A 15631-nucleotide genomic window follows, 5' to 3' on the forward strand; every position below is an offset into this window, starting at 1 on the left:
ATCTTTTGGATCCTCTGAAAGGGTCTTGGGGAACAGGAAGCTTTGGACAACTCTTTGAGAACTACTCGGCATGAATGATAATGTTTATGTCTCCTTGCTACCTCTGCATTTATTATTTATTTATTTATTTATTTTATTTGTATTTTTTTATTTTTTGCGTTACGCGGGCCTCTCACTGTTGTGGCCTCTCCTGTTGTGGAGCACAGGCTCCAGACGCACAGGCTCAGCGGCCATGGCTCACGGGCCCAGCCGCTCCGCAGCATGTGGGATCTTCCCAGACCGGGGCACGAACCCGTGTCCCCTGCATCGGCAGGTGGACTCTCAACCACTACGCCACCAGGGAAGCCCTATTTTTTATTTATTTTTTAAAATTTATTTTATTTATGTATTTATTTTTGGCTGCATTGGGTCTCCAATGCTGTGCACAGGCTTTCTCTAGTTGCAGTGAGCGGGGGCTACTCTTCGTTGCGGTGCGCAGGCTTCTCATTGTGGTGGCTTCTCTTGTTGCGGAGCACAGGCTTTAGGCATGCAGGCTTCAGTAGTTGTGGCACGCGGGCTCAGTAGTTGTGGTGCACGGGCTTAGTTGCTCTGCAGCATGTGGGATCTTCCCAGACCAGGACTTGAACCCATGTCCCCTGCATTGGCAGGCGGATGGATTCTTACCACTGCGCCACCAGGGAAGTCCTGTATATCATTCTTTATTAGTAGAATTTTATGTGAAATAATTGGTCCTTTCCAAATCATTCCCTCTCTTTAGAAATTCCTGACATATGGAAACTTACTGCCATCTCATAACACATAGGCAGAGCCTCCTTCATCTCTTAAGCGTATAATGTGATCAAACCTTTATTTTACTAACCAAAAAGCCTCTTAAACACTTTAAAGTAATTTAGCAAATGAATATACTATATTATGCTAACATTAAAATATATTTAATTTTCAAATAATATGCATTTTTCTTTTTTTTTTCCTTAGGGTATCAATATTCATTTAGCTAAAAAAATGATTGAAGATCGGAGTAGGGATTACATGAATGCTAGGCGGGTAGCAAAGGTATGGAATTCTATCAGGACACTTACTATATTGTTTGTTGTGAGTATGTTATTTACACAGGTGCTTTTTTTATCTGTTATTACTCTTAATATTTTCAATCATTAGCAGTATTAACTAATGACAATTAATTACGTTGTCTGAGCAGGTGATTATTTGAAGCAAAATACCTCTTTACAGACATGTTAAAGGACAAAATAGAATAAATCAATTTTGGAAGAAATTATTTTTTAAAATATAGAAACAGAGGTCATAGAGACAATGTTCTACTTAGAATTGATCAAGTAGTTGTTATCCATCCCTCCTGTCAGCTCATACATATCCGAATACTGTAATAATCTGTGGTCTAATGACATAGCTCTCAGGGACCGAGTTTTGTCTTGTGTACATAACTTTCCATTCGTTGACACTGTTAGAAGTTAGGGAAAATAGCCTAGACTGTGAACTATTGAAATTTTAAAAGACAGATCATTTCTCCAAAGGTGGCAGTAACAGTGCCACCAGATCATCAGTCATGTTGATCTGTCAACTCCTCTGTCCTGAAGAGTGACTTCCTAGATCACCTCCAGAGAGGGCCCAGGGCTGTTCTGTTCACCCAGTCCTGGGAACCTCTTCTTGGGTAGGTAATCTTCTGTTATCTTTATTCCTGCTCTTAAATAGTTTTTAGGTTATATTAACAAAGTAGTATTTGGAAAAACTAGGCATTTTGAACAAAGTATTCCAAACAGATCAACTCCATTTCATACATCTGAGTTGTTCCTCAGCTTACCACAGAATTCTAAATACTTGTTGTCTAGGAATATGAGACAGTAATGAAAGGTTTGGACCGCAATGCTCCCTCAGTGCCTCCTCAGAATACTCCTCAAGAAGCTCAGCAGGTAGATATGTGGAAGAAATACATACAGTGGGAAAAGAGCAACCCTCTTCGTACAGAAGATCAGACTCTTATAACTAAAAGAGGTAACAAGACTAACCCTTCTGGGACTCCAATTATGTGTATGTTAGGCCACTTGATATTATCCCATAGGTTACTGAGCCTGTTTTTTACTCCCAGTCTTTTTTTCTCTTATGTTCTTCAGATTCAGTAATTTCTATAGATCTGTCTCCATGTTCACTGACCTTTGCTTTATCATATCCAATATGCTGGTGAGCCCATCTAGTGAATTCTTCATTTCAAATATTCTACTTTTCAGTTGTATAAATTTCCATTCTAGAAATTTTTATGTTTTTTATAGTTTTCCTTTTTCTGTTAAGATTCCATGGCCAATACCATCTTTTTCTTTATATCCTTGAACATTTTTATAACAATAGTTATAAAATCCTCGTCTGCTAATTCCAACATCTGAGCCATCGTGGTGTTGATTTCTTTTCCTCTTGACTGTGGGTCACATTTTTTGTTTCGTCACAAGTCTAGACATTTAAAAAAATTTTTTGGACATTGTACAGATGTGTAAATGATACATAGTAAAGACTAGATTCTGTTATCTTCCTCGGAAGAATGTTGAGTTTTCTTTTAGCAAGGAGTTAAATTACTGGCAGGTCTCCTGGACCTTGTGGAGGCTTGGTTTTACACTGTTAGGATGAGTCTCTGTTAGTGGCCTTCATCTCACAGTAAATCTCTTAGTCCTGGGATATAGTCTTTACTCCCAAGATATAATGGAAAGTTCAAGGTGTTTACTCAGACTCTCTTAACTTGATGGGACTCAGATTCCAGACTTGGTCTCCATTACAGTGGGCAGCTGATGAGATATCTATCCAGCTCTTTCAGCTTTGCTTTCTGCTCTGGCTGTTTGTATTCTTTCCTGTGTATGTCTATTTTAGAGTCAGTTGAAGATTTGAGGGCATTAGGCCCAGATTTTCAGCCTCCACCTTCTGTGGCTCTCTTTTGGGGGATCTTCCCCCTTAATTTCCAGCTGTTCTTGTAACCCAGAACTCCATGTTACTTACCTCAAGCCAGTAAGACTTCAGCATTTGGCTTGAGTTCTAGCTATCCCAGAACTATACACATAGGGGTTTGCACTTGAGGGAAAAAGCCATATTAAATATATATCTCACCTAGTATGATTCCAATTTTTTAAGGGCTCAGTCCTCTCCAGTTTCTTTTTCTTTTGGTCATTCTCTAGTGCCTTTAAACCGTTGCTTTTTGTATTTTTCAGTTTATGATTTTTTTTTTCAGGAGAGTTAGTCTGATACAGACTACTCTGGCACTGTCAGAACTAGAATTTGGAACTTAAAAAAAAAAAATTCCTCAATCTTGCCTTGCTCTCTCAGCTGGAGGCCTTTGCAAGTACTGTTTCCTTTGCCTACACCATTTTTGTATCTACTCCTGTCCTTCCTGCCTCTACTTACTCTCTCATCTGACCAGATTCTACCCCTTCTTCAGGTTTCACTTAGATATCAGTTCCTTAGTGAAACCTTTCTTGAGTCTCTAAACTATGTTAAGTCCTGCTGCTGTAAGTTTCAAGAGTACACTCTACTTTCCTCATCATAATACTTATCACTTACCATAACTGCATTCTTAATATCGATCTTCCCACTATACTGCAGACTTCTTGAGTATAGGAAGTCTTACTTACTGGTATATTCACAGTGTCTTTCACATTCCCTAGCATATAGTTGGTACTCAATAAATATTAATTTCATAAATGATGAATGGATGGGGTTTGGGTGGATGATAATGCCAGAAATCACTAAAGTTTTTTAATTTCCAATTATCATTCATTACTGAGGGCTCTGTCTTAGCCTAAAAATTGAGTTGTGACGCTTGTATTGATAGTTTTGTAAACAATATTTATTCTAATTGAATGTTGCAAATGTCTTCCCTTAGTTATGTTTGCTTATGAACAGTGCCTGCTTGTGCTGGGCCATCACCCTGATATTTGGTATGAAGCTGCCCAGTATCTTGAGCAGTCAAGTAAACTGTTAGCAGAGAAAGGGGTGAGTATTTATTTGTTTCTCCCTTTTGGTTTTTTCATGGTTTTGATATAGCAATAATTTGCTAAAAGTATAGCACTGAATTTTGGTAATGAAGTGTAGGTATTGAAAATTTTAATCTTATGTCACTATAAATCTTAGTGACCCTCTTATATGATTAGACTACCTTAGTCAGAATTAAAATATAGTGGCTCTTCTTTAATGTATTAAAGTGATGAATCATTTAGAGTACTTCTATGATTCTTCTTTATGTTAAAATAATGGAAAAAGTCTTTGGAATTTTTTTTTTATATTTATTTACTTATTTATTTATTTGGTTGCACCGGGTCTTAGTTGCAGCACATGGGCTCCTTAATTGCAGCAGGAGGGTTCCTTAGTTGTGGCATGTGAACTCTTAGTTGTGACATGCATGTGGGATCTAGTTCCCTGACCAGGGATTGAACCTGGGCCCCCTGCATTGGGAGCACAGAGTCTTATCCACTGTACCACCAGGGAAGTCCCTAGGATTTCTTAAGAATCCAGAAATGCATGTGTCCATAGGTATAAACATATGAGTGTGTGTTTTATTCTCTTTCAGCTTTATTGAAATTATTGTAAGTGAGCTTTCTTTTTTCTCTCCTAGGATATGAATAATGCCAAATTATTTAGTGATGAAGCTGCTAATATATATGAAAGAGCCATAAGCACTTTATTAAAGAAGAATATGCTTCTTTATTTTGCATATGCAGATTATGAAGAGGTGAGTTAAAATATTTAGAACTTTCTTGTAATTGGATTTTTTACTGCAGCACTGAATTTTTTTTCTGGCTGCTTCTTTGCCAGGCATATTACTTTTGGAAGACAGAGATAATGCAGAATGAACAGTTATTAGTCCTTAGCTCATTATATATTTATGCTCAAAGCAGATGCCTTTGTGAGGTGCAGCCTCTGGATTCCTCAGAGCTCAAATGCTGCTTGTTTATGAATATATATTTATATCCACTTCTTCTCTACCACCTTAGAGTCGCATGAAGTATGAGAAAGTTCACAGTATATATAACAGACTTCTGGCAATTGAGGATATTGACCCCACCTTGGTAAGTAACTTTACAAGTCTCTTTCCCACTTTTGCAGTCTGCTTTAATTTAAAAAAAAAATTAATTTACATAAAGTAAAATTCACTGTTTTTGTTGAATTGTTAGTTCTATGAATCTTGACCAATAACATAGAGTTATGGGACAACCATCACAATTAAAATACAAAACACTTCAATCACCCCACAGAAATTCCCTCATGTGAGCCCCTTGTAGTCACCCCTTCCCTGTCTCCCAGCCCGACAATTGCAGATCTGCTCTCTGCTCGTTTCTTCTGTTGTTGTTTGTAAGTGCAGCGCTATGAACCAGCCACAGTGGGGCTTTCTCTAACACCTTCCTTGTGAGCATGGCTTGAATACCACATAATTGTTGCTTAATAAATATTTCTTTTTAAATAAATGGAGGCAGGAGAAACCAACATTCTGGGAAGCAGTTGGACAAGAACTCACTTTATCCTGAATTCAACTCTGTAATTGTGGTTTTCAAAGCCCTGAATTTCTGCAAAAGTGCAGCAGAGCTCTTTCAGTGGGAGGGGAAGGGGAGTGGCCAATGCGTGGGGCTCTAGACCCTCTGCCTCAAGTCAACTACAGCTATACTCCTTTTTTTGTCTGTTTATCATGGGATTCCACTGCTCTAATTGCTTGCATTTAGTCATCATTTTAAAATTCATTTAGCAAACTGATCTGTGCTATGCACTGTGCTAGATTCCAGCAGTATAATGACACATAAGTAAAATTCCTTTCCTCAAGGAACTCATAGTTCATTCATCCATCTATTCATCTGTCTAAACTGGGCAATGTAGTTTGACATCATCAAAACTGAGCAAATCAGGACCCTGCTCATAGTCACCCTGTGTACAGTCCAGAGATGTTTTTTCATTGAACAAATATTGCATACTCATCATGTGTTGGGCACTCTGCAGGTGCTAAGTATAAAATGACTCAAATAGTTTATCAATAAAGTTACATTATATGGCCTTTAAGAAATAGAGTAGTGGGCTTTTAAAAGTAATAAATCAAGAAATACTAGCGTTTTCTAGTATTTTCACTTTTATTCCTTCCTTAAGATTTAATTTGCATGTTCTGGAATTAGATAATTGTGATGACTGCAAAACCTTGTGAACATACTAAAAATTGTTAAATTATACATTTAAAGGGTGAATTTTATGCTATGTGAATTATATCTCAATTAAAATATTAATTTGCACATCTTTAATACCAGAAAAAATTTGCTTGTGGATTTAAATAGTACACTATCTATAATCTTTTTTATTTCTCAAGTATTCAAAATTGCTTCCTTATACAGCAAAACGTGTTAGTACCGAAGTAAGGTGAACCTGTATGGGATGCTACAGGGTTCACGTTTTGCCTAGTCTGTAGAAAACAAATACTTTTTTTGTGTAGGTATATATCCAATATATGAAATTTGCAAGAAGAGCAGAAGGTATTAAATCTGGAAGAATGATATTTAAAAAAGCAAGAGAAGATACCAGAACCCGCCACCATGTCTATGTTACTGCAGCACTCATGGAGTATTATTGTAGTAAGGTAAGTCCTCAAATAAAATATAAAGATAAAATAATTTCCTTCATATGAGATAAATTAATTAAAAGAAAGGCAGTCCTAATTTCTGTCATTAAGTTTATTTATTTATTTATTTATTTATATCTATCTGGTTTTTTGGCCACGTTGGTCTTCTTTGCTACGCGCGGGCTTTCTCCAGCTGCAGCGAGTGGGGGCTACTCTGCCTGTTAGTTTATACCTTATTAAACTCCATATTTATGAATCTGAATCCCCTTGAATGGTTTTTAGCTCTGTAATTTTTACTTAACATAATTTTAATCTCCATTTTAATTCTTAATATACCTTGTCATATTTCGATGTTATAGTTTTAATATTCTTTGAGTATCTTGTCTGACACTGCATGGAAATCAGTAGTTTTCTCTCTACTGCTAGGACAAATCTGTTGCCTTTAAGATTTTTGAGCTGGGGCTAAAGAAATATGGAGACATTCCAGAATATGTCCTGGCCTATATTGACTATCTTTCTCACCTCAATGGTAAGTAGATTCTAGATCTGTAATGGTTACTTAATATTAAACCATCAATGTCATTCTCTGAAATTATGTTGCTGGGTTTTTTTCTTTCTCAAGTGTATTATATTCTGTCATCACACCAGAACCAGGCACTTGATAGGCACTCAAATATTTGTGGCCTGTCAACTATGAATTTATACTTATTGTATAATGGTTGATGCCTTTTGATTCTGCAGAATGGTCTTTAATTTAGCATCAAAGTCCCAACAGTAATAGGGTAAAGCCACAAATCTCTAGCCACGAAAACTCAAAGATGCCCAAGTAGTAAACTGCTTTGAGGCTACTGGGGAAGATATTTCAAAGGAAACATTATGTTTATAAGCATCTTTATTTTCCTATTTTGTTGTAATAATAATGACCATCTTTTATTGAGTTCCTACCTTATACCAAGCACTAGGCTAGAGGATCTGTATATTTATGTATGTATCTTATTTAGTGTAGTTAACCACAGTCGGATATGTAATTTCTTGACTAAAAATGATCTGGTTTAAAAACTGATTTAAGAAAGAAATATGAAATTATGTGCCATGTAAATAATTAGATGTAAATTAGATATCACAGGTAAATATTAGTGATTTTAATGATATTTTAGAAAAATGTAGCATTCTGTATACCTAAATAGTAGAAAAGAATAAAACTTAAACATGATTTTATATTTCAGCTTAGTGATTCTACTCTCTGGAAAAGGACTTAACTCCAAAAAGTGAGACAGTGGAGCATTTAAGACTTTTGAGCTGAGGCTAAAGAAAATTTTCATATAATTTTCTTGTATGAAATGAATGTTCCTTACCAGTTTTATATTGTTTTGCTTGATTTTTTAGAATAGTTACTAAGATGTACAATATTTTACTCTAAAATTGAGGATGAACTCTGATGTCAGCATTATCATCTTCTAAAATCAGTGTCTTAGTTTGTTTATTCATCAACCCATCATTTATTCAGTAGCTTTGGTTAGTAAGGTCTCGAAATACAAGAATAGGACTCCATTGTTACCCTCAGAGTATTCTCCTGGGGAAATCAGATGTGTAAACATAATTGCATCATCATTTGATTCTTAATTGTGGCATAAATTCTGGGGTTAGGTGTATAATGGTGTTTCAGATTTCTCATCTGCAGAATGGTTATAATAAGAGTACCTTTCATTGGACTGTTGAGATAATTAAATGAACTTTTGCATGTATTTGACTTATATATGGAATGTGGTAAGCATACAATAAATGTTAACTATTTAAGCTGATGGTGGCAGTCATGAAAAGCATGTGCTAAATTCTGTAATAGAGCCCTGAGTGAATTACTTTGGAAGCACAGAGAGGAGTGTGTAATCTAAGTTCCAGAGCTATGCTATGCAATTATGGTAGCCACTAGACTACTAAGTTTTGAGCCCTTGAATTGTGGCTAGGCCAAAATGAGATGTGGTGTAAGTTAAAATACATACTGACTTCAAAGAGATAGTAGAAAAGAAATGTAAAATATCTTAATAATTTTTCACATTGATTACATGTTGAAATGATAATTTAGATATTTAGGTTAAATAAAATAAATTAAAATTAATTTCACCTGTTTTTATATTTTTTGTTTTTGTTTGTTTTTATTCTTTTAAATGTGGCTAGCAGCAAATTTAAATTATTGGATAGTGCTGTTCTAGAGGGTGAGAGAAGGCAGCATGAGATGGGTCTTGAAGGATAAGTAATCGTTTTCCTAAAGATACAGGAAAATGCATTATTCCAGGAGAACACAGCATGTAATAAGCAGTGGAAAGTTATGTGGAATGGCAAAAAGTGTGTCTGGAGCAAAGCTTGAAATAAAGCTAAAAGAATAAAATGCAGGATTTACTTATTTCTTTAAGTACAGTATGTTAAGTTGAAGATGAAAGCCATGAATATGGTGCCATCTTCTTTGGTTCAATACATGTAATCTCTTGGTTTGACTTTGCATATTATGGACATGTAGTAAAACTGAATAACTGCCCTGCAGCAGTAAAAGCCAACTACTCTGTTGGATTTTAACAGTTTTATTGAGGCATAATTTATATACCATAAATGCACCCATTTAAAATATGCAGTTCAAAGAGTGTTAGTAAATTTACTACTAGATTCTTAAATTTTAATAGATCCCTTAGAGCTTAGCAAGAAGTGTCATTTTCCACTTCCAACTACAGACCTCCCGAGACTCTTAAATTTTAATCCACCTCTGGTGACCATTCTTATTCATTTTCCATTTGCATATTTATCTACCAATCTAGATATGGTACCTATATAAGAATTTAAAGTAGTTAAATATAGAGTAGTCCTGGTACTGCAAAATAAGAAAATCAAATATCTAAATTTGAGCTTGTCATCCTCCACATTCAGTGTATTTAAAAAATATCAATAGTTTGATGCTTATAATGTCAACAGGTATGCAATTTTCATTATTTAAAAAAAAATGAGATACCCGGTTCAGATATCACACTTATAAATTGTTTGACATTACAACTACACTATACTATAGAAGGAGGGCTAAACTAGAGGTAAAAAGACCTGGCTTCTAGTTATGGCTCTGTTACTCAGTAACTGTGAGCCACATCAACTCACTTCATCTTTTTGAACCTCAAGCTTCCTCATCTATAAATATTGGGTGTGATAATAGTTAGATCTCTCTGCATAGGATTTTTGTGAGGATTAAATGAGATAATGCATTGTTTAATTATAAAACTGAATTTTTAAAAATATTTTAAATCTTCTTTAATATCCTAGAGGACAATAATACTCGAGTTTTGTTTGAACGAGTTTTAACATCTGGAAGTCTTCCACCTGAGAAGTCTGGGTAAGCCATTTTGTAAACTTACTGGTCGGGTTCTAATATTTGAATTGTGGTCTATGGGATGAACATTTGCTTGTTGTGACTATACGTTCCAGGAGAAATTTCCCTTCTCTCTTGAAGCTTAATTTACAAATGCCTGCCTTGCCATATTTTCATACCTGTTTAAGATTTGTTAAAAAAAATTTTTGCATACTGACTAGGATTATTTTGAGAGATGCCTTAGCAATTTATTATTAAATATTTTAATATACCTTGCTATATATCCCTAGAAATTTATATGAACTAGAGAAGAGTTCTGAAATAGTTACTTCTTACTCGAGAGCAAAGACTCTTGACAAAATGAAAATTTGTTTGACAAATTATATCCCTGATGTATGGTTTTGACTCTGTCAGTTTTACAGGAGGAACAATATGGTATAGTGGTACAGTGAAAGTAGTAAGGCTTTGGAGTCTTGGGTTCAAATTCCAGCTCAGGCAACTACACCTTGGGCATATTTCCTCACTCTTGCCAGTCCTTACGTTCTTGTCAAGTAGCAATAATGTCTACCAGTATAGGAATTTTGCGATAGTCCTCTACCTAGTATATAATAGGAACTCAGTGCATTACTTTACTACAAAGGTGCTTACTGACATTTATTTATTTATTTATTTATTTAACATCTTTTTTGGAGTATAATTGCTTTACAATGGTGTGTTAGTTTCTGCTTTATAGCAAAGTGAATCAGCTATACATATATCCCCATATCTCCTCCCTCTTACGTCTCCCTCCCACCCTCCCTATCTCACTCCTCTAGGTCGTCACAAAGCACCGAGCTGATATCCCTGTGCTATGTAGCTGTTTCCCACTAGCTATCTATTTTACACTTGGTAGTGTATATATGTCCATGCCAGTCTCTCACTTCGTCCCAGCTTACCCTTCCCCCTCCCCGTGTCCTCAAGTCCATTCTCTATGTCTGTGTCTTTATTCCTATCCTGCCCCTAGGTTCATCAGAACCTTTTTCTTTTTAGATTCCATATATATGTGTTAGCATATGGTATTTGTTTTTCTCTTTCTGACTTACTTCACTCTGTATGACAGACTCTAGGTCCATCCACCTCACTACAAATAACTCAATTTCATTTCTTTTTATGGCTAATATTCCATTGTATATATGTGCCACAACTTCTTTATCCATTCATCTGTCGGTGGACACTTAGGTTGCTTCCATGTCCTGGCTATTGTAAGTAGTGCTGCAGTGAACATTGTAGTACATGACTCTTTTTGAATTATGGTTTTCTCAGGGTATATGCCCAGTAGTGGGATTGCTGGGTCATATAATAGTTCTATTTTTAGTTTTTTAAGGAAACTCCATACTGTTCTCCATAGTGGCTGTATCAATTTACATTCCCCCCAACAGTGCAAGAGTGTTCCCTTTTCTCCACACCCTCTCCAGCATTTATTGTTTGTAGATTTTTTGATGATGGCCATTCTGACCGGTGTGAGGTGATACCTCATTGTAGATTTTTTTTAAGTTTTTTTTAATTTATTTATTTCATTTATTTATTTTTGGCCGTGTTGGGTCTTCGTTGCTGCGTGTGGGCTTTCTCTAGTTGTGCGTACTCTTCGTTGCGATGCGCAGGCTTCTCACTATGGTGGCCTTTCTTGTTGCGGAGCACGGGCTGTAGGCATGCGGGCTTCAGTAGTTGAAGCACGCAGGCTCAGTAGTTGTGGCGCATGGGCCTAGTTGCTGCACGGCATGTGGGATCTTCCTGGACCAGGGCTCAAACCCGTGTCCCCTGCATTGGCAGGTGGATTCTTAACCACTGTGCCACCAGGGAAGCCCTCATTGTAGTTTTGACTTGCATTTCTCTAATGATTAGTGATGTTGAGGATCCTTTCATGTGTTTATTGGCAATCTGTATATCTTCTATGGAGAAATGCCTATTTAGGTCTTCTGCCCATTTTTGGACTGGGTTGTTTTTTTATTTGATATTGAGCTGCATGAGCCTTACTGATATTTAAGTAAGTATCAGTAAGTAAGTATTAAGTAAGCCTTACTGATATCTACTTACTCTCTAAGTAGAGTCTTAAGAGAATTAATTTTGGCTGTTAGAAAAGTGGTGAGGCACAAATTTGTCCCCAACGATCCGTATTAATGGGAAAAAATAGAGAGCATGTTAGATTTCAAAATATATTTTTATTCATATGTTGCCCCAAGAATGTATTCTACATTTTAATTCATGCGACTACAAAATGGTGAAGCCACATTATTCAGGAGAAACTGGAAATCTGTCTAGGTTCCTTTTTCAACTCTTCCACCTAGAGTTTACTCTCTCTAGTGTAAATGTCTCTCTTATTGGCCACAAAGGATAGGAAGGTATGCTAAATAAGTAAAAACTCAAAAAAAAAGCTTTAAATATGAAAGTATTTAGGGTAAAGGGTTATGATGACTGTAATTTACTTTCAAATACTTAAGCAAAAACAAGATGAAGCAAATATGGCAAAGTATTAATAATGATTAAATCTAGGTTATGGTATATAGGCATTCATTATACTACTATATTTTTCTGAAGTTTGGAAATCTTTATAATAACAAAAAGAGAGATTTGTATAATTTAAAAAAAAAAGGGGGAGGAAGGGAACTTAAAGATTTTTTGTAAGCCTCAAACCCAGAATAGTAAAGTATTGATTATATTTATTTTCTTACAGAGAAATCTGGGCCCGATTTTTAGCTTTTGAAAGTAATATTGGTGATCTAGCTAGTATACTCAAAGTGGAGAAAAGACGGTTTACAGCATTCAAAGAAGAGTATGAAGGCAAAGAAACAGCTTTACTGGTAGATAGATACAAGTTCATGGATTTATATCCTTGCTCTGCAAGTGAACTAAAAGCGCTTGGGTATAAGGTATGTACTTGGGCTCAAGATGTGTGTAGTGTCTTTACTTTCCTAATGTTTTAGAATAGTTCATGGATAAACTTCACTCTAAAGTAAATTCTGAAACAGAAATTAATCGAGCTTTAGAATAGATTTGCAGAATAGAAAAAAGTTCAGGGATTTTCCTTGGGTTTGTGAAATATTGACTATCAACAATACTGAACAAAATGAGAATTAAAATGAGATTTAACAAACTTTCTTTCCTGGAAATTGTTAATGCCTTATATCTTATGTCTTGTGGGCAGATGGAGGAGGTGGGTGAAGGAAGAAAAACAAAAGAAAATCTGAATGTCACTTAGGTTAGTTTTTTTCTAATAGCTCTTAAGACTGATGTGTGTATTTTGACAGGAGATCATATATAGTAATTCCTGCTATATATTTTGTAGATATAATGAAGAAACATTATAGCTTATTAAATCCATAAAGTTCCTTGAAGGATTTGTATCTTTAAAACAGGGCTCCTTCAGTGGGGTCCTTTAGGAAATTAGCTTATCTAGGAATGGAACTCTTCTGTTTGGACTACTGAGTCATAAGGAAACAAATATGGAACCTGAACTCATTCAGGCCAAGGGGAAAGACTAATGTTTACACACTCCTAGAAACAGCCCTTTCTGAGAAGACCATTGTTCTATCATTTCTTGATTTTTCTGTGTCATGTGAACAAAGACAGACCAAGATGGAAGCCCAAAGGGAAGCTATATCCACAAGAGTCCTCGATTGGTCCCCTTAAGCCAGCCGGCATTAGGATGTTCCTCACCATCACTCTGTATTTCCTCACTGCCCTCTTTTAGCCTGGGTCTCACTGGCTAAACCAGATTAAAATAACCTTCAGACCTTTGCATTAATGGAAGCTCCAGTTGTGTGCCAGCCCCATGTTCCTATTCTGAACTAAGGGGTTACTGCTCAGGGATCAGCAGGTTCTGCTTCTGGTTTAACTACTTCTTAATGAAAAGCCTTTGAAGATTATGTGGAATTTTTAGACTATTTCAACTTTGCCAAGATGAAAATGGAAATTAAGGAAGTTAATGAAAAGATCTTACTAAGTAGAACTACTTCTTGAATATGAATTTTCCATCTTGTATTCGTTTCTGTTCTTTTGTTTATTTGGAAAGCATTATTATGCGTTTGTGTGTCACACATAAGTGAGAGAGGGAAAGAAAGAAAAAAAAGTAATTGCCAGTAGGCATACTCATTTAGATCTGCCACCAAATGCATATGAGCAAACTTTGAGAATATGAAATTCTCTTATATCCCTTGATGGTGGCAAAAGAGGCTCTTTTGGTTTTAGACAGATTGACACTGGTTACCTGTAGCAGAGGAACTTCTCTGGGATAGGGCCTCTTTAAGAGGTAGCATGTTGCTCCCTTTGACATATCTCAGAGGGTTGCTTTCAGCTCTGGCAGGCATTACTGGGACACTGAAAAGAAGACTGGATGGGTGTGAGGTCAGAGAGGCCTGTGCTCTCAAATCCTCTCTCTACTTCTTAGCCATCTAACATTGGAGACAGCAGAACCTCTTTTGAGTGTCAGCTTCTTCTGTAAAATGGAGGTGTTACTATTTGCCTCCTCAGAGAGGGAATAAATGGCAAAAACTGACAAATAGTGGTTGCTCAACAAACATTCCTTCTCCCCTATAACAGTATTTTGGGAGTAATTTTTCATTTCATTAGCAAAATCTTATGAACTAATGTAAGTGATGATAAGCTTTATGTTAGGTTTCATGAAATAGCACCTTACTTAATCCAGCTTCTTCACTTAGAGAACCTGGTAGATGATGTTCAATTTTAGTGGAAGGGAGATATCAGGAAAATATCTAAAACCGCAGATTTTCTTCCAAATTACCCCACCTCTACCTGGTATGTATTACCTACAAAAGGTTGTATCTATCCTACAAGTGTCCCACCTGGCGACACTGAGTCTAATGATTCTTAACACTGGTCTTTACAGCCCTTTAGCTTTCCTTGTTAACAACCTTTACTGTCATGGAAGTTCTCACTTATCTTTCTCCATTCTCTCTATGGTTTTAACCCAGTTATTCACAGTGTATCCTCAAGATTGTAGAATTGCACAGTTATACTCTATAAGTCCCTTTTTCAGGTTTAGGATTCTTCTGTTCTGCATTTTCAGGATGTCTCCCGTGCTAAGCTAGCAGCTATAATTCCAGACCCAGTTGTAGCTCCTTCTATAGTGCCTGTTCTGAAAGATGAAGTGGATAGAAAACCAGAATACCCTAAACCAGACACTCAGCAGATGATTCCATTTCAGCCACGACATTTAGCACGTAAGCCTTGACTTTAGATCCAGTACTGAGACCTCAGTTTGTTTGTTGGTTTAACTGGAGAGGTGTGGGGGGCAAAGTAATGTGACCTTTCCATTGTAGGTTAATAATTAGACTCAGGGTCACTATGACAGCTGGTTTGGCTGTAATCTTTGAACCAAGATGAGTTTAAAATGTCTTAAAAAAGAAAAAAACAAAACCTCATTGATCCAGATTGCAGTAACCCATTTTGGCAGTGATACTTAAGACAGTTTTCAGAAATGCTGCTACATACAGATTACCTGCACAGCTGGAAACTTACTTTGGTGATGTTATTTGGTATCGTTTATACTTACTAATGGGTAGTAGCCTCTCTGGATTCTATTTGAACAAGGCCCTTATGATTAAATATGTTACTGTATAACTGACTTTAAATGGGATTGCTGAAAAAATGACTTGTGAGGCTTAGGCATGATCTTTGACAAAAACTGACTAGCTCAGCGCCTG

The 15631-nt window shown here is 36.2% G+C and overlaps 1 protein-coding gene across 2 annotated transcripts in view; it reads left to right on the top strand.

The window, feature by feature from the left end:
* Nucleotides 1-15631, top strand: part of CSTF3 (cleavage stimulation factor subunit 3) — a 71217-nt gene that overhangs the window by 52595 nt on the left and 2991 nt on the right. For both annotated transcript variants that reach the window (XM_060159447.1, XM_060159448.1), the window contains 10 exons: nt 976-1053; nt 1848-2010; nt 3878-3987; nt 4607-4723; nt 4986-5060; nt 6461-6604; nt 7013-7115; nt 9887-9956; nt 12643-12838; nt 14995-15148. In XM_060159447.1, coding sequence (XP_060015430.1) covers nt 976-1053; nt 1848-2010; nt 3878-3987; nt 4607-4723; nt 4986-5060; nt 6461-6604; nt 7013-7115; nt 9887-9956; nt 12643-12838; nt 14995-15148 — 1210 coding nt within the window. The remainder of the gene's footprint in view (nt 1-975; nt 1054-1847; nt 2011-3877; nt 3988-4606; nt 4724-4985; nt 5061-6460; nt 6605-7012; nt 7116-9886; nt 9957-12642; nt 12839-14994; nt 15149-15631) is intronic.

Source organism: Lagenorhynchus albirostris, chromosome 9 (genome assembly GCF_949774975.1).
Source record: "Lagenorhynchus albirostris chromosome 9, mLagAlb1.1, whole genome shotgun sequence".
Classification (NCBI taxonomy): domain Eukaryota; kingdom Metazoa; phylum Chordata; class Mammalia; order Artiodactyla; family Delphinidae; genus Lagenorhynchus; species Lagenorhynchus albirostris.